Source organism: Equus caballus, chromosome 19, assembly GCF_041296265.1.
Source record: "Equus caballus isolate H_3958 breed thoroughbred chromosome 19, TB-T2T, whole genome shotgun sequence".
Taxonomy (NCBI): domain Eukaryota; kingdom Metazoa; phylum Chordata; class Mammalia; order Perissodactyla; family Equidae; genus Equus; species Equus caballus.
In genome coordinates, this window is record NC_091702.1 from 39,583,694 (window position 1) to 39,610,504 (window position 26,811).

Sequence of the window (26,811 nt, forward strand, 5' to 3'; positions counted from 1 at the left end):
GGGAATTTACATTTCACGGAGACCAACTAGCTCTTTCTCAACAGAAGATGATCTTTAATGCTCTAAATTATGAAATCTTCATAATAATCTTGACATACTGGGTCAGAAAATATAAAACGGCTTCAACTTCCAATTTTCTTCCCTAAAATAATGGTTACTCCATTACCTCTGAATGCCAGTTTACACACACACACGCATTACAGGGTACTTACTGAGCTGTAGAGATAGCCTTCACCATTCATGGCCACATAGAGGCTGGCCTTCACCCCTTGGATGGCCACCACACGCAGGCCCACGGGAATCAGATTGAACAGGGCTAGAAGGGAAAAAAGAAGACAGAGAGAAAGGGATCAGTGACCTTTTGAATAAAATTATCTTGCTTCTTAAGATGACTCTTGGGAATAAAACCTGTGAGTTGAAATTGCTAGGGGGAGACAGAGAGCGAGGGAGAGAGAGTCAAAGAGTGAGGAAAATTGGCTTCTTGTCTCTGCGCCACCACTAATTACCCGTGTGATTTCAGGCAAATCACAGAAACTCATCTGTAATAAAGGAGTTAGATTAGAAGGTCTCTAAGGGCCCCACCTGGATCTCAGAGTCCAGGATCTCTGCTCCACAAAATGAACACACACCCAAACAGTGTAACATAAGATGATCTTTTTCTAAAAAACAAGTAATTTGAAGCAAAAAATTCTCAACAGTAGAAAACATGTTTGTAGTCATGAGTAATATAAAATACGGTCTCTAAAACATGTGAGAACTTCTTGTTTTCTGTCCCCTCCTTGTGGTCCTTAACATTGTCTTGAACACAAAAGGTGAACACAAGAATTACTGACTCACTGTTAGCTACACTGGTGGAAGGAGAACATTTCTCTTTTTTTAATTTAATTTTATTTTTTATTCTTTCCTTTTTTCTCCCCAAAGCCCCTGAGTACATAATTGTATATTCTCAGTTGTGGGTCCTTCTAGTTGTGGCATGTGGGACGCTGCCTCAGCATGGCCTGACGAGTGATGCCATGTCTGCGCCCAGGATTCGAAGCACGCGAACTTAATCACTTGGTCACGGGGCTGGCCCAGAACATTTCTCTTTATATTTTATTTTTTGACATGTAAATGTATATAGATAAACAGATGGATAGAAAATCGATACCTTAAGTCATAATGGACATATTTTATATCTCAGGATGTATGCACATATATATATATATACCACATTATATATATATACCACATATATATTTATACATATGCACAAAACCATTAAAATTAACTTGGTAAATTTAATTCAATATCCTAAGATGAAAGGGAAATATGCTTGTAGTCTTTAAATATTTGAGTCGCCTATCACTGAAAATATTCAATAGTTTATATATCCACTTAGAGAAGGTATTCATACACCAGAAAAAATATAAATAAGAAGTTCATCTATTTTTCTTGTAACAATGTACTTCTATGAATTATATATCCCTAGCACTATTCTACTTACTGTTGGGATTACAAACTGAGCATAAACATAAAGCATTGCCCTTATCCTGAAAGAATTTGTATCACATAAGGGAGGAAAACAATCATATTGTTAGGCTCTGCAGATGGCAACATGGACATGAACTAAATATTTCATGACTTCATGCATAAGCGAGTATCTCTGTAGTTCACTTTAACATCCTGACTTGGTCAGAAGTCCTTACCCATCTTTTCTGCTGGTAAAATTCCCATCAGTTCTGGTCATCTTCTCAGTTTTGAATATAAGATATACGTAAATTAACCCATGTACTACCATTAATGAGAAATGCTTCCATTTGGGGGGGCTTCTCTCAACCTGGGATAGTAAGCTAAACATACAGACACACACACACACACACACACACACACACACACAAAACATAGTAGTTGGCTTTCAGTCAAATGTTCAACTGATAGTTGTAAAGGATCAAGCCTTAGACCACAAGTTTAGTACAGCAGGATTCAATTCCTAGATGTTTGACATTGGACCAGTCTCTTTTCCTCTTTGAATCTGTTTCCTCTTTTGTCATGAAAGTTGAGACTAGATCTTAGTAGATGCTTAAGAATTAATAGTTGGCTCAGTTTGAAGGTATATTAGTTTTCCTTCTTCCTATGTTTTTACCACTGTCCTTGTGCTGCTGAAATATCTTAAGAAGAACAAGACCTTAAAGTCTAGTTGAGAGAAAACTAAGACATATGGAATAATCTGATATAGTGTATAATTTATTTCTATAATTAAACATAATATATGCACTCTATATATATTCTCTATGTTACAGAAGTTCAGGAAAATAGATCTGGGGGGCCTGAGGTATTCAGGAAATGTCTCACACAGAAGAAAGGACTTGAGTTGACACCTAAAGAAATGGCAGAAGTTGGGTAAGCCAAGAACAGAAGGACATTTTCGTGGGGTGGGAAATTAGGTGGTTCTGCAGGGTAACGTGTGTGTACAGGAAGAGACTGGAAGATTGGAGGATCTCATTCATATTGGGGAGGAATGAGAAAGAACACCAGCTAGATAAAGCAGGGATAAATAACTGAGAATCTGTCACTCTAATCTTAGACATCTAGACTTTACCAAATGGACAAGAAGAAGTTGACATACAAAGATTCAAGCAGCAAGATTACAAAAAAATGTGAGAGATTTGCAGACAACATAGTTTCTAAACCCATCATTCAGAAGCTACATGACTTTGAGCCATTCATTTAACCTTTCTGCCTTAGTTTTTCTATCTGTAAAATGAGCATAATAATCCTTACTGCACAGAGTTTATAGAAGAACCAAATGCATTACCATGGTCTTCAAAGTGTTTCATAAACAGAGATATGTTCTCTCTATATAAGAGTTGTCATTAATATTTCATTCTTCTGCTTGTCAAATAAGGTTGCCATGGGGTCTGATGTAAAAATTGACATATCATCCCAGTAATATTTACAGAGTCCATATTCAGAACCTTGTTTAATACTTTAAAAAATGATATTTTATATTTGCACAACATTTAATTTTCAAAGAGCTGATAAATCCATCATCGTACTTGACCTTCAACCACAAACACTATGAAGAATTTAGGACAGAATGGTTATCTTAACTTTTAGAAGGGCAAACAGGTTCAGAGAGGTAACCCAGGTGAAACCATCTCAAAAAAGGTTTTCCAGCTCTCCAATGTGCTTATCTGCCCCAAATGTCATATTTCCCCCTTCTTCCACTTAAAATTTAATTTCCTCCTATATCCACGCTCACCTTCTTACAAAGTAATAGATGATTTAGCTACATTTCCCTACATAGCCTGCAGCTAGCTGTGGCTATGGACTCAGTACTGGTCAGTGAGGGTCTTTGTATGCTTGAAGACCCCTTCCTTAAAGAGAGCTTAGAAGTGTCCTTTGCTTTCTTCTCAATCCTTTGCCTTATTGCTGTTTTTACCAGGATGTGGTGGCTGGATCATCTCAGACCGTGAAAACAAGGGCCACCCCTGAGGGAGTGGTAGCAGGCAAGCTGGAAAGAGTGGGTCCCTGAGGACTTTGTGGAGCAATGGCACCAGTCCAGCATTCAATTATCCAGGTCTGGCTTTTATGTGAGAAAAATAAGTCCTTGTTATTTCAGTCTGTGCAAGGCAGAGCCAACCCTAATCCTAACTGACAGAGATTGCTAATGAAAGCAGAGTTAACACGTAAGGTGTGAACTAAATGTAAGGTACTTATACATTGTAAATATAGGCAACCACTAGAAAATTTCAAGTTCAATGACAATTCTTATGAGAAAGAGTAATGAAATCCAAAATGCTGAATGATGTTTTTCTAAGGGAAAGATTTCCCAGGACAAATGCTAAGCATATTGGTTCATTTCGCTGAAATGGAAGTATAAAAGTAACTATAAAGCTCTTCCTACCTGAGGAGAGTGAGAAAGCCACTAAAACTAGGCAGAGACAAAGGGAAGAAACTTGTGTGAAAGTTTTATATGAACCATGAGGTGATAATGCTTTTAGACGGTATGCTTTGGGAGATTTACCAAGTCCATTAAAAAAAAAATCAGGGGCCAGCCTGGTGGCATAGTGGTTAAGTTTACATGTTCCACTTTGGCAGCCTGGGGTTTGCAAGTTTTGATCCGGGGACAGACTTACACACTGCTCATCGAGCCATGCTGTGGCAGCATCCCACATACAAAATAGAGGAAGATTGGCACAGATGTTAGCTCAGGAACAATCTTCCACAAGCAAAAAGAGGAAGATTGGCAATGGATGTTAGCTCAGGGCCAACCTTCTTCACCAAAAAACCCCAGACAAATCAGTAAACAATTTGGGATGAGACATTTTAGTGGTAAAAGCTTAAAACTATTCTCTTTGGGAGGGTCTGCATCTGCCTCCTGAAATCTTGAAAAGCGGCAAACAACTTACCTTCATCTTGTATTTATCTTCAGTGTAGCACACTGGCTGTAGTTCACACGAGCCCTTCACTATGCAGCCAGAATTTCTCCTGAGCCTGCAGTCTTCTTCTCCAACCTCAAAGCCACTGTCCTAACTCATAGTAAGAGGGCCACACCATTCTTCAAGTCCCTTGCATCTACTCAGGCCATCTCCCTGCTTACAATCTCTAGTGAATACTCATGTCTACAAGAAGGATCCAAAGTCTTTACTCGGACCCTCAATGGCCTTTACAACCTGGCTCCAAACGACGTTTCCAGGTTATCACCTGTCACTCATTTCATTCACCATAACCAGCTTCAGAAAGCTTTTTGCCATTTCCTAAGTTCCCCCTTGATCTTTAACTAGGCTGGATTTATTTTTTCTTTTGCCTCTTTTTTTAGAAAGCCTATCTTCCCTGCTAAACTGCGCCATGAGTCTTACCCAAACCCTTCCGAGACAGTTGTTTCCTTGTCCATAATTGTCTACTTCATGGACATATCTCTGTAACAGCATTTGGAACGTGGTATTATAATTGTTTATTTACACATCTGTCTCTATCCCTAAGCTGCAAGCCTCTTGAGAGGAGGTTTCTGCAACTTCTACCCCAGTTATATGGACGTATCTTATATTCAATAAATGTAATTGACTCTAAGGGGCATGAAAAAGCACCTTATTTCCAGGAATTTAGGTTTCCTTATTAGAATAAAAGTGTGTTTTTAAGATAAAAAAAGAAATTTAAAACTTCTCAGCCTGGTATTCAAGGTTATACATAGTCACAGCATACATTTCTGCTACATGGCACTATTCACGGTAATATATTTATTTCCTTATTCTAGTAATTTGATTTCCCTCTTGCCACTTTTTAACTCCATGTTTTCGCTTACTTCATTCCCTCTGCCTAGAATGTCACTTATGCCATATCCTTATAGTGAAACCCCTGCCATGCTTGAAATACACAAAATACCAAGTGTTCTTTCTCACTTCTCAGCTGCCCTAGTCCTGGATCTAGACTATATTTATGACAATTTATAACTTTCTTCCATTAAAAAACTATGTTTTCTTTCCTAACCACAACTAGATTGTAAGCACTCCAAAACAAGATCACATCTAAACCACACGTGTATTAAACGGAGAAAAGGAGGGAGTGGAGGAGGGAGAAAGAGAGACAGAGACAAAAACAGAGAGAAATTGACAGGGAGAATAAGCCAGGTAGCATATATTCTATTTATATTCAGCATCTCAGTAAACACTTGCTAAATAAAGACAACAATGATAAGCCAAACCGAGTTCAAGCATCTAATCTGACATGTGAGCATCTTCTCAATCTTGTCCTTTCCAAAATGAATATCTCATTCCAAACCTCTATGCAAATCTGACTCTTATATTATTGAAAATAAAATAATTGAGTTGGTGTTCTTGGGATCCATAACAAACTCAATCACTGAACCACATGGAAAAAGGTAATGAAGGGAAAGGACAGTTTCTTCAATAAATGATGCTGGTAAAACTGCATATCCACATCCAAAAGAATGAAATTGAACCCTTTTTTATCTTATACACAAATATCAACTCAAAATGGATTAAAGATCTAAACATAAAGCCTGAACTGTAAAACTCCTAGAAGAAAACATAGGGAAAAAGCTTCTTGATATTGGTATTGGTAGCGATTTCTTGGATATGACAACAGAAACATAAACAGCAAAAAAAACAGCAACAAAAGCAAAAATAGACAAGTGGGACTACATCAAATTACAAAGCTTCTGCACAGCAAAGGAAACAAGAGAATGAAATGGCAAACTACAGAATGGGAGAAAATGTCTACAAACCATTTACTTGATAAAGAGTTAATATCCTAAATACATGAGTAACTCCTACAACTCAATAGCAAAGAAATAAATAACTCAATTTAAAAATTGGCAAAAGACTTGAATAGACATTTCTCCAAAGATGATATACAAATGACCGATAAGTACACAAAAAACGCTCAACACCACTAACCATCAGGGAGATGCAAATCAAAACCACAATGAGATATCATGTCATACCTGTTAGAATGATGACTACCAAAAAAAATAAAATAACCGAAAATAACAAATGCTGCCAAGGATGTGAAGAAATTGAAAACTTTGTGCACTGTTGGTGGAAACGTAAAGTGGTGCAGCCACTATGGAAAACCACATTGAGAAAATGGAGCATGGAAAACAGTATGGAGGGTCCTCAAAAACTTACATATAGAACTACCATATGATATAGGAATCTCACTCCTGGGATATATATACAAAAGAATTGAAATCAGGATCTCGAGAAAATATCTGCCCTCTTACGTTCATTGTAGCATTATTAACAATTAGCCAAGATATGGAAACAACATAAATGTCCCTGGATGATAAGTGGATAAAGAAAATGTGGTATATACATACAATGGAATATTACTCAGCTTTTAAAAAGAAGGAAATCCTGTCACATGTGACAACATAAATGAAGCTGGAAGACACTATACTAAGGGAAACAAGCCAGTCTTACTTAGAAGGATAAATACTGCATTATTCCACTTATATGAGGTATTTAAAATAATTAAACTCATGAAAGCAGAGAGTAGAATGATGGTTGCAAAGAGCTAGAAGGAGGGGGAAATGGGTAGTTATTGTTCAATGAGTATAAAGTTTCAGTTATGCAAGATGAATAAGTTCTAGAAATCTATTGAACAACATAGTACCTATAGTTAACAATACTATATTGTGCACATAAAAAACTTGTTAGGAGACTAGATCTCATCTTAAATGTTCTTACCCCCGCCCCCAAAAAGGGGAAAGGGACAAATGGAAAGTTTTGGAATTGATAGGTATGTTTATGACCTTGATTGTGGTGATGGTTCCATAGGTGTATGCATGCGTACAAACTCATTAAATTGTATACATTAAATACATACAGGGTTTTTCTTGTATATCAATTATACTTCAACAAAGCTATTGTTTTAAAAAAGTAATGAAAGAATATGATAAAAATAAATAAGTAAATAAACTAGTAGATGAATTGCATTGATACATCCAATTCTCCATTTCTCTCTTAACCATGTGCTTTCCCATTTCATCTGCAATGCTGTGGAAGGATATTTTGCCCTAGCCTTTGATACTGGGCTCAGGATGTGACTCACTTCGGCCAATAGGATATTAGCATATGCAAGCAGAATCTTGAAAAAGAGAAGACGTATTCCTGTTTGTGCATTTCCCCTCTTGCCACTACATTAAGAAAAATAGGCACAGACTAACCAACTGGTCCTAGAAAGAGAATGTAAGATACCGAGAACATATTGAAGCAGCCTCAGGAATCCAGCCAAGGGCATGCTAGACTAACTGAGAGATAGCTGACCCTAGATATGTAACTAGACAAGATCAGGAGAGCTGCCTAGCCAACCACCCCAGACACATGAAACATAAACACTTGCTGTTGCATGCAGTTGAGGCCATGTGATTGTTGGCTACATAGCATTATTGCAGTAATGTATAAAGGAGTAGCAAAAGTTATTTATTGGAGGAAGCGGTTGGTAGATTTGAAGTGTTCTGAAATCTTACAACAAAACAATTTCAATTTTGATAACACTCCTCAATATATACATGACATTGCCAATTATGAACTGTGAAGCTAAAATAAATTTTTATAAATTAAAAAAATACAGTCATGAGCTGCATACTAATGTTTTGTCAATGACGGACCGTGTATATGATGGTGGTCCTATCAGATGAGTACCTGTAGCCTAGGTGTGCAGCAGACTATACCATTTAGTTTTGTGTAAGTACACTCTGTCATGTTCGTACAACAATGAAATTGCCTAACTATGCATTTCTCAGAACGTATCCCTATCGTTAAGTGATGCATGACTGTAACAAAGAATCAATTTTGATTAATCATGCTACAGGAAAGACTGAATTATTTTTCTATAGAAAATGTATTATAAAATTGTCATATGAAAAGATGTTCAAAGATTATACAAACAAAATAATGGAAAAGAAATATATAGACTTGCATGCATCAAATAAGTAACTAAAATATTTTATTATTTCCCTGGACTTTATAATCTTAGCTTTTTAAAAGTTAAACTTTTGTCATTTATTTTCTCATCCTACTTTCTTTTGTATACCTAATTTTCATTTCATTATGTTACATTTATTTTTTCAAGGGAGTGCCCAAAATTGTCTAAATATTAGGACTTATAAAACCGAAGTCGGTTTCAGGCTGAAATTTAAGTAGCAGAGAATGAAAGAGAAGTAGCAAATGAGAAAGGAAAAACTAAAAAGATTATATTCATTGAATGCCTACCTTTTTTTCTGGCATTGTGCTAGGATTTTGACATGCAAAATGTCACTTTTTAAACAAACTAAAATATACTAAAAATAAACTAAATATCTTACTACATGGCTTTATTTCAGGACTTTATAAAAAATCCTAACTTGTTTTTTAGGTACTAAGTAAATAAATGAAGGGAATGAAGTGTTATCCTAAACATTGGGGTGAGATTCCATGGCCTTAGTTAGTTGAACTCTCATACAGTACCTTGTAAATATCTCTATGATGTCCCTGATTCATATGTTATTTATCCTTCCCATAAATACTTATTAAGCACTTCAGGTACACCACATGTCATGCTTAGGATAGGAAAATAGTGATGTCTCCTATACATGTGGTCCCTGGGGAATACACCTTCATCTGTAAATCTTTCTGAAGCTCCCACAATTCTGTGGGCAAGTGGAAACTTGTACTATCATTCTCATTGCCTAGCATTGCAACTTGGTCTTAGAGGCTGCTATTGAATATTTGCCAAATAAATAAGTGAATCTGAAGTGGTTTCTCTTTACGCTTGCTTATTCATAGCTTTTTTAGGTCGCATTTCCATAATTAAACATGTAAGAAACAATTAAAGATAATATTTACCACACAGAATATATTCAAATATGGAATCTTAAGGGAAAGCCAGAAAACCTACATGACACAAAGTTTGAGAGGTCAGAAGTAGAGGATGCACGGGGCTGGCGTGTGTGTGTAGGGTGAGGCAGGTTTTGGAGAGAATGAAGAGGAAGGGAAGAATGTGGGGAACCTATTACAAGCCAGATATTAGACATCTTGTAAAATTATACTGGATGAGAAAAAAGCACTCTTTAAAAATGCTATATTCTTATTCAACTTAATTTCACTTGTCTATTATTCACACAAGTTATTCCAGTGACAAAAAGGTGACAATCAAACCAAAACACATTAGAAGGCACTTAATGTGACAACCAATGAAGACGCAAAGAAGAAAGAGAAAAGGAAACAGAGAGAAAGAGGAAGAGGGAGGGAGAGAGGAAAGAGGGAAGAAGGGAAAAAGAAGCTCATTGCAATTCTTCTTTACAACAGGGAAATACAATACCTCCCAAGTATCTTCTAAGGACAGACTCCTCGCTATTTGTAATGATGAACAGGTATAAAAAAGTACAGTTGTATTTTGAAATTCTGAGCTAAATGTGCAGAATGGGCAATTAAAAAAATGCTTTTATGACCCACTAAAAACCCAAGTAAATTTATACTGGAAGATGCTGAGAGAGAATGGAGATATTTAGGTTTACCATCTGTGCACCCTCAATATCAGATTGTTTTGAAAATTCAGTATCATTTTGCACACTTTAAGATGTTCTCAATAAAGATATTTTATTAGAGTGTGAATAATACCGAAACCTACAAAATCGTAACCTAAAATAAAGTTGGTAACAGGTTATTTTCCCCTATAATCCTGAGTCTCTTGCAATAACATTTGTAATTGTAATACTTAGGATAATATTTGCAGGTCACTCAAGTGGTCATCCATTAGTCATGAAATTGATATTTATTTCTGGCATTTAATTATTACTTACTAAGGTCAATTCTTCCCCCTCCCCGTTTTCAATAGGAAAATGCTCTTATGGAAGAGTTGACAAACTAGGAGATGGTCTGAGCTCACATCCTCCAATGCAAAAGTGGTTATTTAAATTATAGTACAATGCCCACAACTAAAATATGCAACTATGTACTGGGGGGATTTGGGGAAAAAAAGCAAAAACAATTAAAAATTTTAAAAAATTAAAAAAATTAAATTATGGTGCAATGAAGTATTCACTCAGGCAAATTAATTGTTCCCTCATTCTAATTCCACAGCATTCCACACCTAGCACTTATTGCATTACTTTTTCATATTTACATGTTTGCCTGAGTCTCCTTGCAAGCTAGGAATTCTTCAAGAGTAAGAAATACGTTGTTAGTTTCTTTGCTTTCATCCAGAGCACACTGCACAGTAGAAGCCTAAACAATTGTAGTCATTGGATTTAACTCTCTAACATAGCACATCTTGCAGAAACTAAGGGACAGATGTGATTGCCCCTACTTCTTTCGCTTATAAGCCAAGGAAACAAGACTGAGATGAGGACTGAACTTTAGTCCAGAGGACGTAACTCCTGGTCATGAGCCTGAGTTCTAACATCTAACAGCTTTGTGACCTCTGTGACTTGAAGCAATGTAGCCTCACTAATCCTCAGTGTCTGCTCTGATTGCCTCACTGACTCGTTATGAAGATTAATTAAGATATTTAAAAAAAATTTGTTAAACTAGGAAAGTATGTATAAAAATTTGTTAAACTAGGAAAGTATGTATAAGTGTCATTATTGGTGCTGCTGGTTGGTGATGGCAATGTTGTTGTTAAAGCCTTCCTAATGGGGGCAGTGGTGGGGGACACAGGGGTCATCATTAGCTCATATTTATCTTAAATTTCTTAAAACATCACGGAAGAAAAAAGAGCAAGGTATTTCATCTCATATATTTAAGATCAAGTAGGCAAAAATAACTACGTATTTAAAATAAAAAGAATGTAAAAATCAACATACTTTAGGCAATGTTGATTCAGTGCTTTCAGCCTGATGTCCTATTTTTTAAACAACTGGTCAAGTAATCCAATTGTCTGATTTATTTTCCCCACTGAATTTACTGACTTATGGAACTGATTAGTGGTTTGGGACTTAGAGACTTAATATTTTTCTTCTAAGTATTGGCTGACAGGAAACATTGTGAATTTTCAAAATGAGCAACATCATGATCACTTTCTTTCACAAAAGCTAGTGAAATGTTTGCCTTAGCTCGGGCAGAAATCCTGCCATTGGCTTTTAATCCTAATATTATCATATAACTTTTCCTGTGTTACTTCAGAGATGTTCAAAAACTTGCATAATTAACAAGTCAATTCAATGTGATTCTTTCATTTTCCCTTAAGATGAAAAATGTAGCCTATCACTATCGATAATAAAAGCAAATGCCTGTCATCACTCATCCTCTGCGGCCAATTTGTCTTATGCAGAAGACTTGTCTCATAGTCCCTTTGAAGAACTCAGTGAACAGCACAGGTGTCAGTCCATAAGATCAATAGGTGAAAGCATCCTTCAAGAAATCTCTGCATGTTCTGAAGCTGTTTAGATTTGTATCTTCCATCTAACACTATGTTGCCAAAATGGACACTGTGATCTATTAGGTTTATTCATTAATTCATCATACGTATTCCAGACATTGTGCTAGGCACTTGTAATACAGTGGCGTAAAATATAGACATGGTACCTGCCATCAAGGTGGTGAAAGTCTGAAATAAAAAAAACTAACTCCACATGTGTACTCTGCATCCATCTTTACTGATGAGGGCACTGAAGCTCAAAGATGTGGTTTTCGCAGCTCATTAAGTCAGCCAAGAAAGAGTTAGGATGCCAGCCTAGGTTCTGGTGGCTATAAGGCTAGAAAATATTGTTGCTTCTAAGAAAGAGAGGGAAATTCTAGTAACCACAATCTAAGTAGTTGTAAAGAATGTGAGGAAAAAAATGGAACTATAATAAATAAATTTGGAAGCCCTAAAAGGAATTTTTCAGCCAAGCAGAAATGTCCCACCCAGAAAGTACAAAACCTTTAGTAAATCACACACAGACAACATAAGCAAACTTGCTTGAGGTGGTTTAGATATGCTCAAACAAAGCTTTGTACTTCATTATCATTAATTACCAAAACAAGAAAGCACTTTTGAAAATTTATGCACACAATACTGATGAGCAATTATAATTAAATAAAAGAAAGTCACTGAAAGAGCCACAAAGGAAACATTCATGATTCTACTCAAGTTATGTTGATGGTGCTACTCTTTATATTTGCTGCTCATAATTTAAAAAAAATACATATATATGTATATATGTAATCTGCCTCATTCCAAAAATATTAACTGGATCTGTAAAACTAAATGTGGTAAGATTTTTTTTTAGAAACGGAGGAGCAAAAAGAATTTGAGAAATAAGATGATTTTGTCATTACTATTCTCTACCTTAAAATCTCTCCTTCAGCCCATCTCTACTGTAATCCCTAGTTACAGAAGTTCCTAAGCACCACATTTCACCTATCACTCGATTGCAATTGCTCAATAACTTGCACTGATGCCCCATGTCCTAAAATATAAAGTTTCAACTCCCGTGTGTGTCAGTTAAGGCACTCTAAAATATGGTCCTGTGACACTTCCACACAATCTCTTTGCTTCACCGAAGCTAATCAGCTCGTTTTTCCCCAACATGGCAGGAGCTGTCTCCACTAGGTGATTTTGTGCCTCCTTATCTGAAATGCAATTCTCCTAATCTTAGCTTACATATTTTGTTCCTTCTTCAAGACGCAGTTTAAAATCCACTTTTGCTGAGCACTATGGCTTTTGAGGATCTCTCTCATCTCTGAAATCTGGTGACTTTTCTAATCACTTGGCAGTACCAGTGTTAATTTGCATTATTAAGTTTTGTTTTACATAAACGTTCAGCCTCCTCTACTGCTCTGGGAGCAGCTCGAAGGCAGGAACTGTAACCGAGTCATCATTGTAACCTGGTAACTAGAACACAGTTGGCTCTCAATACAGTGGTGTTAATGAAGATGAAGCATGCATATTGCAGACATATAGGAAATTCCAATCGTTTTGGGGTAGATGCCCAAAACCATGTCTGAAGAAGACATCTGAGGCTAGACCACAATGATGTTGTGAGAATTTAGTGACGTATATCGTGGACACACGACAGGCACTTGGGCCATTTATTTGTCATCTCCAGCTTGGGGGCCTCCTTTTACAATAAAATATCACAGAACATTCCATAAAAGAACAGCAATGATTTGCACTGAACTTTAACGAATCTCATTGCAGGGCTCTGTCTCAAAGGTTTTGGCTGCATATTCCAACCTTCTGTGGAGGTTTTTTGCTTATTTGTCTTATTAAGGTAACATTGATTTATAACATTATATAAGTTTCAGGCTAGGGAGTTTGTTTTTTTTTAAATTCTGATGCCTTGACCACACCCAAAGCAATTAAATAAAAATTGTCAGGATTGAATTTACGCATCAATATATTTTAAACTCTTCAGATAATTCCAACGTGCAGCATTGTTGAAAAGCAACTTCAGGGGCCAGCCTGGTTGCCAAGTGGTTAAGTTCGTGGCTTCGCTTTAGCAGCCCAGGGTTTCGCAGGTTCGGATCCTGCGCGGGGACATGGCACCCCTCATCAGGCCATGCTGAAGTGGCATCCCACATAGCACAGCCAGAGGCCCTCACAACTAGAATATACAACTATGTACTGGGGAGCTTTGGGGAGAAGAAAAAAAGAAGAAGATGGGCAACAGATGTTAGTTCAAGAGCCAATCTTAAAAAAAAAAAGCAATTTCATATTCAGTAGTTCTGGGGTCGTTCTAAGAGGCTTCCAAGTGATACTAATGCTTACCAAACCTGGTACAGTCAGTGGACCAAAGCTTGGTGTGGGTAGCACAGACGTCTCCTGCAGCTCATTGGAAAGCCAGAGTCTCAGGTCCCATCCAAGAACTGTGGAATCAACATTTGGAGTTTAACAAGATTCCCTGATGACCACTATGTACGTAAAGTTTGAGAAGCAGTGTTCTAGAGCAGTGGTTCTCAGAGTACGGTCTTGTGAACTTGTTACAAATACAAACTATCCAGGCCCGGCTACATGCCTAAACAGAAACTCTGGGAGTAAGGCCCCAAAAGCAGTAGTTTAACAAGCCTTCCAGGTGATTCTGATGCACACTAAAATACAAGAAGCAATGTTCTAGAAGAAATCACTGTTATTATACTTGACTGCTCTTTGGAATCATCTGTGTTATTTTAAAAGATTACTGATGCCTGGATTCCATCCTCAGAGATTCTGATTTTATTGATCTGGAATAAGACTTGGGCATCAGGGTTTTAAAAGTTACCCAGGTGATTCTAATGCACAAAAGTTTTGGAGAGATTGTTCTAGAGAACTTGGACAAAGGTGGGAGATGGGCTGTCTTCCTTTGCTTCTTAGTAGGCTTTTCCTGATCAGATTGTCAGCAGAATCAAAGGACTGAGTACAGATCATGTGTAATTGTATTCATTCCATCTCCCTCAGGAGGAAATTCCAAGTGTAGAGGGGTTTAATCCTGCCGAATTAGACTTTGATCAAATTCCTCCAAAGATGAGAAGGCTGGCTCTAGGGCCTAGAAGAGTGCTGAAACTACAGATGAGTTTCCAACAAGTCTTGTTACACAATTCTTCAAAGTTCTGCTCAAGTCCTACATTTTCCCCTGAAATTATTCTTGGTCATCATTCAGGTAGCACAGATTTCTCCTCTTTTGACTTTTCAAAGCACTTCCTTCCATGAGGGTAAATTTGATATTATATACTTTAAGTCTTTACATATAATTCCCATTTTGCAGATGAGAAACTATGGTTTCAAAGTGCTAAGCAAATTGCCCAAGTTTATACAACTGGTAAGTGGAGAAATGTATATTAATATCCATCATTGTCTGTCTTCAAAATCCTATGGGCTATTCATACACCACAGTGCTTCCCCAAGTATCAGGACTGATCTCTGGTACACACTAAGGGAATGATAAAAATGATGTTTTCTGCCAATACCTAAGTAAGAGGGAGCAAAGAGAAGTTGTCTTTAGGATATTTTTAAATTAAATTATAATACTATGGAGGGGGCTTAGTAATGCTGTACAGACATATTTGACACGGACCTTTGCTCCACATTCTGTCTCAGCACCAGGGAAAGCAGAGGTACTAGGACAATTGCTGGATGTCTGCTCAGTACCAGTCTATCTAGGCTACTGAGAAACATATGGAAATAGATATATACACACAAGCACTCCTATCCTACACACCTCAGATTTCCCAAGTCAGATATATGAGACCTGATCTTTCATATATATATATATTTAAGATCTTTAAAATCATTGTATAATGGTTTACTATTTCCAAAAAATGTTATAATTTACAGTTTAAATACATCAAACATATTGGAGAAAAATCCTCTGGAGTTCAGTGTTTAGCTTGTCTAAAGTAAACAACCATAATATTTTTTAAGTAAACCATATTCCTGTCTTAATACTTTTTAAAAGTGTTGTCAAAAGAATGCAGTGATATGATTTAAGAGAATGTTTATTATGCACTATGAAATATTAACCAGGAAAGATAAATGGGAGGACTCAGTGTAGAGTGGGTAAAGGCATTAACTCCAGAACTAAACTCATTGAGTTCAAATTCTGGGTCTATCATTAAACATCTGTGTGACCATGGGCTAATTACTCAAACTCCCTATGCCTCGTTTACTCATCTTCAAAGTAGGAATGATTACAGTACCTGATTTATAGGATTGTTATGATAAATGAGCAAAATTTATAAAACTTTCATTTCTGTACTAGACCCTTAGTACTCAGTAAACATTGGCTGTTATTATCTAATATGCCCCCAAACTCATAGGTTAAGAAATGATGCATGGCACATAGGTGACCATTTTATTTTTCAAACCCCTCATTGAAAATACATAGTTCTTCCTTTATACTGCATGGTAGTATGTCCTGGAAAACAGGACACATGAGAGAAAAGTTATGATTTATCTCTTATTTAGTTGGTGGCTACGGCCTGAATACCTAAGCAAACCAGCCACATACAACAAATCCCACCGCCATTAATTACAACCTACATTAAGTGTGAGGATGTAGGCAAATCTGCAAAACCTCTCCATCAATAACTTATACAGAGGAAGGAACACAGGATATGGGGATATAGCAGAACTGAATTTTGCTTACTCTATCTCTAGCAAATCAAGTCACATCTCAGAGCCTCAGAATCAAGTAATTTCAGGGGAATTTTAATAATCTCTAACTCATCATAACTCTAGTCTTTTCTACTCCTTCAAGAACCCCTCTCTTCCTCCTTTTATTCCTGACTCCTAAAGCACCTGAGTGTATATTTTCTTTCTCCTGCAACATAAGCTTAAATTTAGCTGCTGGTCCTAGTTGAATACTAAAAGCAACGGCTCCCTCTCTTATGGGTAAATGTACCATTTTCATGCTTTCAGAAAATGACGCCTCTGTAATTATCACCATGAATATATATTCACATAATGCTTTGAAGATCTATTTAAAACTGTCCAAGAGTGTCTTCTTTTACTATTATTGCTATAGAGTTCACTTTTTCAGACTAAGCATACTCAATTTTCTTCGTATTTTCATAATGGGAAATGATTTCCTTATCCATCCTTTGAAGTCTCTTAAATTGTCTGTCATTCTCAAAACAAAATGCAAACATGATCCACTTTGCATTAATCCTTCAAGTTAGGTGCTGTTCCACAAAATCATATTCATTTTTGATGGGGTTGTTCTCGGAATTCACTTTCATTCATTTATTCCACAAATATCGAAAACCTAACATGTGTCAGGCACTATTCTAGGTGCTAGAGATACAACAGGGCAACATGCAGACAGAGCTCCCTGCCCCTGTGGAGCTTATATTTTAATTAAACCTTTCAATTTAAATGGTAGTCTGATTATACTATTGCTACTATGAATTAAACTATCCCTTTCTATTATTAAGAACTTACGACATGCCAACACAGAGATAAACCAGACATAGTCAAAGCTCTTAAGGAACTTATAACCCAAAGGAAGTAAATAAGTCATATATATGATGAAACTGCATAAATATCTTAGATGTACAGTGTATGCAGGGAAAAAGCAGGACTTCCAGTTAAAGAAATCAGAAAAAGGTTTTAAAAACAAAAGGCAATTGATCTCATTGTTAGTAGATGATATAATTAGTGGAAAAGACATAGGTAAGTCTGAATGAGGAAAATGTGTGTTCTATACAGGGAACATTTTAGTAAAGGAGGGAAATAATAAAATAAATAAGTATATTAGATACTGGTGAGTTTTCTAGAGGGGAAAAATAAATGAAGTTGCCAGGGGAGAGTGAAAGGTTGAAGACTGGGACTGAAATTTACGTAGATTAACCAGAAAAGGCCTCCATGAGAAAAGGCCTGACTTTGAGTAAGGAAGTGAGGAAGATGAGGGAGTCACTATTTAGATATTTGGTACCAATGCATTGAAGATGGAGCATGGTCGGTATGTTAGAGGAACAGCAAGATTAGTCAAAAGAAAGGGGAGAGAGAATAGCCAGGAGGTAATGGAAGGGATTATGTAAAACCTTACTGGTCATAGCATGAAATTTGGCTTTTAGCCTTCATGGTGTATGATGAAAGAGATTGAGCAGAAAAGTGGGTTTATCTGACTTATGTTTTAAGTGGGTCACTCAGGCTACTGTGTGGATAATAGGCTGAAGGGGGAAAGTTTTAAGTAACCAGATCAGTTTGGAAGCTATTGCAAAAGTCCAAAGATGAGAGTAACTTGGACTAGGTAGTGGCAATAGGGGTATCAAGAAGTGGTCAAATTCTATATAGTTTGAGGGTGGAGTGAATTTACTAGTCTTCAAATTCAGTGCAAAGGGGCCGGCCCCGTGGCAGAGTGGTTAAGTTTGCGCTCTCTGCTTAGGAGGCCCAGGGTTTCACGGGTTCAGATGTTGGGCTTGGACGTGGCACCACTCGTCAGGTCACACTGAGGCAGCATCCCACAGAGCACAACCAGAGGCACTCACAACTAGAACATACAGGTATGTACTGAGGGGCTTTGGAGAGAAGAAAAAGAAGTAGAAGAAAAAAAGAAGAATGGCAACAGATGTTAGCTCAGGGGCCAACCTTTAAAAAAAAAAGAAAAAAGAAAGTACTTTCCCTCCTCTTTCTCTCAAAAAAAAAATCAGTGCAAAAATTATTGTACTATCTGCTCTTATAATTTTGCCCCTTTTTGTAATATGTTTAAAAGGGAAAGTTTCAAGTATTTCAAAGGTAGAAAGAAAAATCATTGCCAATTTATGGGCTTTCAAAGTTTCAGATCTGTCTGAGATATTGGAGATGATCTTTTCCAAACACCTCATTTTACAGAGTAGAAAACCAAGGAACAGAAAGCTAGAAAGCTTATGTGACTTAAACAAGATGACACAGCTAATGAGGGACCAGACCTGGCCTGAAGAGCAGGTTATCTGACTCGCTGTCCAAGCTACTTTGCCTTATAGTTCATGATATTTAAGTGATTTACACTCTTCCTTTGAAGTTGTATCCAGTTATTTTGATTTCACAAACATTGAGTAAGAGCCACAGGTATCCTAAACTCAAAAGTCTTCAGGGTCTACATAGGTAGGAGGAAAATACGGGAGAAAGTAGGTGCACCCATTGCTTGAATACATTCACTTTTTTTCCCTGAAGTGTGCTAGTTGAATGAAACACATCTGCGTAGACCTCCAGTTTGGGATCTTGGAAAACGTCCATTGCTCTGGTAGGCAGAAGGGTAAATAAGGTCATTCCACTCTAACATGGGAAACACAAATGCAGATAAAGAATTGCAGTATAATGTGCTTTGTGCAGCTGTAAATGTACACACAGGGTTCAAACACAATACAGTGAAGTGAGTGATTACTGTGGGTTTTGTGTGAAGGTGGCAGTTTGGGGCACAGATGGAGAAGGCCTCACAGAGACAGAGGAGATAAGAGTTGAGAAGGGTTCTGAAGGGTAAGAGTGGCTTAGCAGGTGGGTAAGATTGGGGAAGTCATTCCAAGTCAAAGGAATTAGCATGTGTAAAAGCTCTAAGAAATAAAACTATATGGTATAAGCTTACTTATATCATTATATATGTTTTTTGTAAATCCCCAAACCTATGTTTGATCACATATCTGTCTAGAATTGAGCTCTGACTCTTTCCAGAAAATAAATCAAAATGGAACAGATTCCACACGTTTTAGATACTAGAAAGTCTGAATTTCAGTACGCTTTTCATCAGAATGCCTTCAGACCTATGCTTCCCCTATTAAATTAGGAATCAGTTACGCCTAGAACTAGGTATGACAGTCCCGAAACACAGATTGCCTTCCTTAGCAAATGTGAACACTACAAATCCTGGGTGCAGAGGCGAGCTACCAGTGCTACCTCTTGCAGGGCATCAGAATCATCTGGCGGGCTTGTCAAAACAGATTGCTAAGCCCCAGCCCAGAGTTTCTGACTTAGCATGTCTAGGGTGAGGCTCAAGAACGTGTATTTCTAACAAGTTCCCAGATGGTGCTGATGCTGGTGGTCCGGGGACTACGCACTTGGTGAACCACTGACTTAGAGTAATCTTCAATACCCACCAGCTTAAGCACCTTGAAATGCTTTCATGTAACGATAGTCACCACCACTAAGAATTCTACTTGTGTTAAATTGCCACTGTCTATGAGCTCCTTTGAAAACCAAGACTCTTACCCCTAATGATGAGACTAACAACAACTGACAACATGTAACTGTGTTTTAGTCACTAATTCAAGCACTTTTTGTGAATCGACCCATTTAATTTACGCAAGAACCCAATAATCTAAATTCTATTATTATTTCCACTTAACAAATGAGGGAACTATGATACGAAGAGATTAAATAACTAACTCAAAGGCACAGAATCTCAAGTCAGATAGCCTGCATTCAAATTCTGGCTCTATGAGTTATGTGTGTGACTCTGCAGATGTTTGTACACACCTTGAGAATATCACAGAGGGATTTGTAAACTGAAGATTTCCTGCCAGTAACATACCTTTCAGAAAAAAAACGGTATTAATGAAAATGAAAGCTGTCAATCAGTGTTTCTGAGCATACATTCGCTTCTAACGAGAATTAAATGAGAGGCTATCAAAATCTTAGAGATTCTCTGTTCCTCTCATTTTGTACAATCAGAGATTGTATTTGAGAAAGTTTACATCACTTGCCCAAGGCCAAAGCACTGGTTACCTCACAGAGCCAAGAAGAGACTAAAGGCAACCTCAGTCCTCAACTCTTTCTAGGAATACACTTGGTTAAGCAGCTCCCATAAGATTCTCATCTACCATGTATACTGCCTATTAATATGCCCATAAATGGTCATAGAACAACTAGGAAGGAGGATAATTTTAAATGGCTCATGCTTTGCTGTACTGACCAGAGGGACACACAAAGGGAGAAGTCTTAGGATCAAAAAGAAATATAAGTCCCATGAGAAGGTAAGAGGCCAAGGTTAAAAAAAGTCTGAGGAGTTATTTCCTTATGATTTTAGGTGAATGGGTAAACTATTCAAGGAAATGATTGGTTCTTGCTCAAACCTTCCACAAATATTATTTGGAGGCATGGTCTTTAAAATTAAAACACAGTCAACAAAAAACATAGATTTCTAGCAAATGTCCATTACTTTTCTTCTACCTATTAAATCAAAAGGCAACATTTTTCCACTGTTAAAAATAAATCAAGTGAAGTAACTGCATTTGTAAGCTAAGACTGAATATTAATTTTGCTCTTGAAAAGATATGCCACTATAAGAGTAACGGCGTTACATGCACCAATGTGTTGCTCAAGATTATGTAAATAACCTTGGTTGAGGAAAATCAGCAGTCTAACACATGCATTTCTTTTTGTTTTCATCCAACCTGTAGGTGTGATTTCACACATACAAATTGATGACATAGTCTTAAAGTGTAGATGACACTAGAAGGAAATAATATCCCTATAATTGGATATGGCATAGCTCTTACTCTCTTATGAGTACTATAATGTGTATGCTTCACTAGGTGAAAGAGATGAAGTCCTTGTCCAGAAAGACCCCTTGTTAGGGAGACAGAACATCTTTAGAGGTCTTTATAGCATACCTTATGTCCTTGAGAATTTCTCCACCAAACCATTTGGATCATGTTTCTGTTCATACTTTAGCAACACAGAGCTTCTGTTGGCTGTGGCTGTGCCTATATACTTGTGGCTGGTGGTATCAAAACATCATATGTTTGGTATTGTATAGAAAACATAACTAGACGACAATTTTTAAATTTCCAGTTGGATTTCTGAAACTCGGATATAGACCATTTTGAAATTTGTTTCTTTATGCTGAATTTATGGAGATTTCAGTATATTCATAAAATCTGAAGGAACTGTATCTGAATTTGTAATCGGTAGATAAGAACACAAAATATTATAAGTCTAGAATAAAAAAATCTCAAGAAATAAATTCCACATTAATTAAATATTAAGTATAAAAATGAAACAATGGCTTATTAAAACAAAACATGGGAGTTTCTTTTATAATCCTGGATTGAGTAAAGCTTTTCTAAATAGGAAAGAAAAACTGAGAGCATAAAAGTATATTTAAAATAAAATAGCATGGCAAAAACATTCAGAGGCAAACAACAAAATGAGTAAAAGTATTTGTAACTCATATAATAAGAGCTGATTTTTAAAATATAAATAGATTTCCTACAAATGGAAAAACAAATATTGCATTAAAGCAGATATAAACAGACCTTTCATAGAAAAAGAAGTGCAGATGGCTCTTAATATATATGAACAAGTGTTCAACCTAACTCATTATAAGAAAAATTAAAGTTTATGTTTTTAGATAGCAAAAAACCAAAAGTTGGATAATACATTGTGTTGACTGGAAGGTAAGGAAACAGACATTCTCAGTGTAAATTTTTATGATGGGGAACAAATAGATATCTTTCAAATTTTAAAAAACGCATACCCTTGACCCAGCAATTTCACTTCTAATTATCTACCCTATAAATACACTTGCGCACATGCAAAATGACTTATGCGAAAGGATATTTTTTATAGTACTGTTTACAGTAGCAAATATTGGAAAGAACTGAAATTTCCGTCAATAGGAAGCTAGGTTAAATAAATTATCCCATTTAAATATGTGCTAATATGCAAAACTCTTTTTTTCAAGTAAAAAAAAAGGTCCTCAACAAGATATAGATATCAATGATATAGACATAGATATATAGTATTGTATATGTTGATAAATGCATAGGCTATATCCAAAAGAAAACCAAGAAATGCGGCCAGGTGGCAGAGAGGGGAGCGACAGAAAATTGCTTTGATTATGTCAATGTTTTCCAACCAAAGAAACACATCCATGGTCGTCAAAGTGGGGTTTAATGACTCACAGCAAGGAGGAAAAATACACACCATGGCAGAACTGGGATGTCTTAATAAGAAGGTGTAAGAAAGGACTTACACAACTTGGGCTGTGTTAAGTGATTTTAGCGAGGGCTTAAAGAAATGTCGATGTACTCCGGATAGGATGCTCTAAGGAAGTGGGTATAATTCTACGATTGGGTATCTTAATAATTCTTATCTGTAAGGCAAGAAGAATAGAGCAACGTTAAAGCTGTGTTTGGTGAATAAGCAAGCAGGAGGCACTCCTATAAGCCAGGACAGACAAATATTTGATTATTCTGTAGCTTGGACGACGTTCTTGTTTTTGTCTGTGTTCAGACATGATTACAGAGCGGTCTTGTTTTTGTCCTGATCCATCATGGTCACAGTGGCCTCTTCTGATTTGATTTCCCGTGAAACTGTTTCTATTCAATGGAAGAGCACCAAGGTCTGCTGGGAATGCCAAGCCCACTCCCGGCTGTCAGGGACTGTCAGCAACTGTTTTGCTCTTTCTCAATTGTATACCCTTTAGCACCTTTACAAATTTGTACCATATACTTATCTTGCTTATTCAAAATAAGTTTTAAAAGAACCTCAAGACTGAAAGAGGTCTTAAAGTCACTGACTTCTACAACTACCCCAACCACCACCACCTTCTTCCCCCTCCCACATGAAAGGGGTTTTCTTGTAAAACCCTCTTCCAGAACCAGTACAGCATCTGCTTGCATATCTCCAGCTTCACCATTATACTAATTTATCAGGCAGCTCATTCCATAGTCAAAAGGCTCTTAATTTTTTATTTTTTTGTTCAGAAGAAAGGAGAACAATGAATTTGGTTATAATATCTTAATTGTTTTCCCCTCAGTATGCTTGACCTCCTCAAAAGCATCTTCTCTTATGGTAACTGGTGGAGCAGAATAATTACCTTTCTAATTTTATGTAAAATATTCCTATTAATACTCTCCAAACTGCAATTGTCTTTTTTGTGCCAGTGTTCCAACACAATTTTACATCTTTTGTTATCATTACATTTGCAGAGATTCTTATCTGTTGCTGCTGACAAGCCCATTTGTTTTTGTACTCAATTACGTGCAATTAGTCTTTGCTTCATGAACAAAAGAACAGGTGTCTTTATCAATTCTATCCAAGATACCCTGGTAAGGTTGGTCAGACCTAATGATGTTTTGTGAACCAAACAACACATTTCTGACAGATGCTCATAGTAACAAGATTTTTTTTTTCAAACAATCAAATGCTTTTACTCCTGCCCACACAAAGTAGAGAAAGAAAAGGCATTTTAACATCTTAGAGGCTTATCATTTTCTGTTAAAAACACAAGTGGAATTTAAATCCTTCTCTGATGTTTTTACCTCTAATTTCCCTCTCAAAAAAGTATAAATAAAAATTATTTTTGTTGGACATTTTTCAATTAAAAAATATAGGACAGAACAGAAGAAAGTACATTAGTTGAAAAACTGGTAAAATATAAATGATGTCAATTAATAGTATTGTACCAGTGTTAATTTCTGGCTTTTGATAATTGTACTATTGTTACATAAAATGGTACCTTTAGGGGAAGCTGGGTGAAGAGTACACAGAAATTCCCTATATTACTTTGTAATTTTTCTGAAGTCTAAAATTATTTCAAAAGAAAAAGTTAAAAAATATTTGGGTAAACAGAGTACTTAGGCAATGACCTAGAGAAACTTTTGCACATGTGCACAAGGAGTCATTAATTCATCTGTTCCATTGTTGTATGTATTAGAGATCATTCTAGGTTCTAAAGATACATTAAAAATCAAAACAAAATCTCTCTTCATGGAACTTACATTCTCCTGGGAGGAAGATCAAAAATAAACAAATAAATAGCAACAATATATACATCAGGTGGTCATAGGAGCTATGAATAGAAAAATAGTGGGGTATCAGAACAGAGGGAGCCAAAGTGAAGTGTGCAATTTTATAAAGGATGCTCAGGGAAGGTCTCTTCAACATCTATAAGAAATATCTTAGCAGCACTGTTTGCAATTGTCTTAAAATAGAAATGATAATTATCCACCAAAAAGAGAGTGTATAAATATACTAGGGTACATTCGTGCAATGGGATAGTTTACAAAAATGAAAATGAACGCTAGAAAGCAAATATATCATCCATATGCATCTCACAATCATAATATTGGGGAGGGAAAGTACATAAGAGTTATATACAGTAATGTTTTTACTTATAAAAAGCTTAAAAATATGTAAAACAATAGTAAAAATGATTTAAATAGATATATGTGAAAAATATATTTTAAAACTGCGTGGAAATAAAAAATTGCCCAATTCAGGATAGTTGTTATGTCTGGTACTAAAGGATCACAGGACTCTATCAGAGAGAGCACACAGGGAGTTCAAATAGACTGATATCTTGAACTAAATTTTAAGCCAGGGGTTGGGTATACAGACGAAGTTATCTTAGTCTTATTATTTTATAAATATAACTGTCTTTTTTTTTGAGGAAGATTGGCCCTGAGCTAACATCTGTGCCCATCTTCCTCTATTTTACATGTGGGGTAGCTGCCACAGCATGGCTTGATAAGCTGTGCATATGTCTGCACCCAGGATCCGAACCGGCGAACCCTGGGCTGCAAAGCGGAGCGCAAGAACTTAACCACTGTACCACCAGGTTGGCCCAATCTAAACTACTTCTAATACCAACACATCAAAAAGTGTATGTAAACGTTTATCTTAATAAAAAGTGATTGTTTAAATTTGTGAATTAAAACAGTTTCTGAAAGTATTTGACAAAATACATCACCCTCAGTGTGTGTGTGTGCTATGCATAATGCCATTATACTTACATATATATATTTTACTATACATATATAAGTATTTGTGTATAAATGTATGTATGTATATGTGGGTGTGGATTTACACCAGCCATTGACTTAGCATTAGCAGAGAAAGCACTTTCAATTATTTCGCTAGAAATAGTGAAGGAAGGATTTGTGTTAGTTGACCTCACACGTTCACTCCCGCCCTCTGTCACTGCCCCATGATAAATGTCATGCATCTGCAGGATAGCTATCTGGGTTACAGTTGCTTTGTGTGGAACCGAGTATGACTATTTACTTTACCTGGGGATTGAATCTATCTTCATCAACTTATAACTTTTCAATCTTTTTTTCTTAAGCTGGGTGAATGGTGCTGACAGAGAATATTAATATTATCATCTCCAGCCCCCTCATTTTATAGAAAAAGAAACTGAGATCAAGGGATACCCCAGGGACAGCCCGGGTGACACAGCTAAGCAATCCCCCTGATTCCTTCCATCTACACTTTTAGCTTCACTGAATCTACATTCAATTACAAATGTGAGAGATGAAAATCCTACGTGGAGAGAAAAGCATCCTCGCTCTTCCATACTCAGTTGAAAACATGAATCATTTAAAGAATGCATTCCCAAGAACACAAACCAGCAATGCAAACCACAAGAAGCTAATCAACTACTTTGCAGAAAACTGAGATGAAATTCTCCACAATAAGATCTTTTCTTTGGTGTAATTCATACTTTGCAATGTGTAATATTAAGTGAAGAAAGAATAATTTAGAAAGGGTAGACGAGCATTTTCACACTTCACGGATTGTAGATTTTTCCTCAAATCTTTATTTATTTATTTATTTGAGGAAGATTAGCCCTGAGCTAACATCTGCTGCCAGTCTTCCTCTTTTTGCTGAGGAAGACTGGCCCTGAGCTAACATCTGTGCCTATCTTCCTCTACTTTATATGTGGGATGCCTGCCACAGCATGGCTTGATAAGCAGTGTGTAGGTCTGTGCCCAGGATTGGAACCAGAAAACACCAGGCCGCCGAAGCAGAGTGTGTGAACTTAACTGCTATGCCACCGGGCCAGCCCCTGATATCTTTATTTATTTATTTATTTTTTTCCTTCACCCCAAAGCCCCCCAGTACATAGTTGTATATTTTAGTTCTAGTCCTTCTAGTTCTGCTATGTGGAACGCCACCTTAGCATGGCTTGATGAGCAGTGCTAGATCCACGCCCAGGATCCAAAACAG

The 26,811-nt window shown here is 36.7% G+C and overlaps 1 protein-coding gene across 4 annotated transcripts in view; it reads right to left on the reverse strand.

The window, feature by feature from the left end:
* FGF12 (fibroblast growth factor 12) overlaps window positions 1-26,811 on the reverse strand; it is a 504,561-nt gene that overhangs the window by 165,863 nt on the left and 311,887 nt on the right. For all 4 annotated transcript variants that reach the window (XM_003363362.5, XM_070242695.1, XM_001500259.7 and 1 more), the window contains one exon: window positions 213-316. In XM_003363362.5, coding sequence (XP_003363410.1) covers window positions 213-316 — 104 coding nt within the window. The remainder of the gene's footprint in view (window positions 1-212; window positions 317-26,811) is intronic.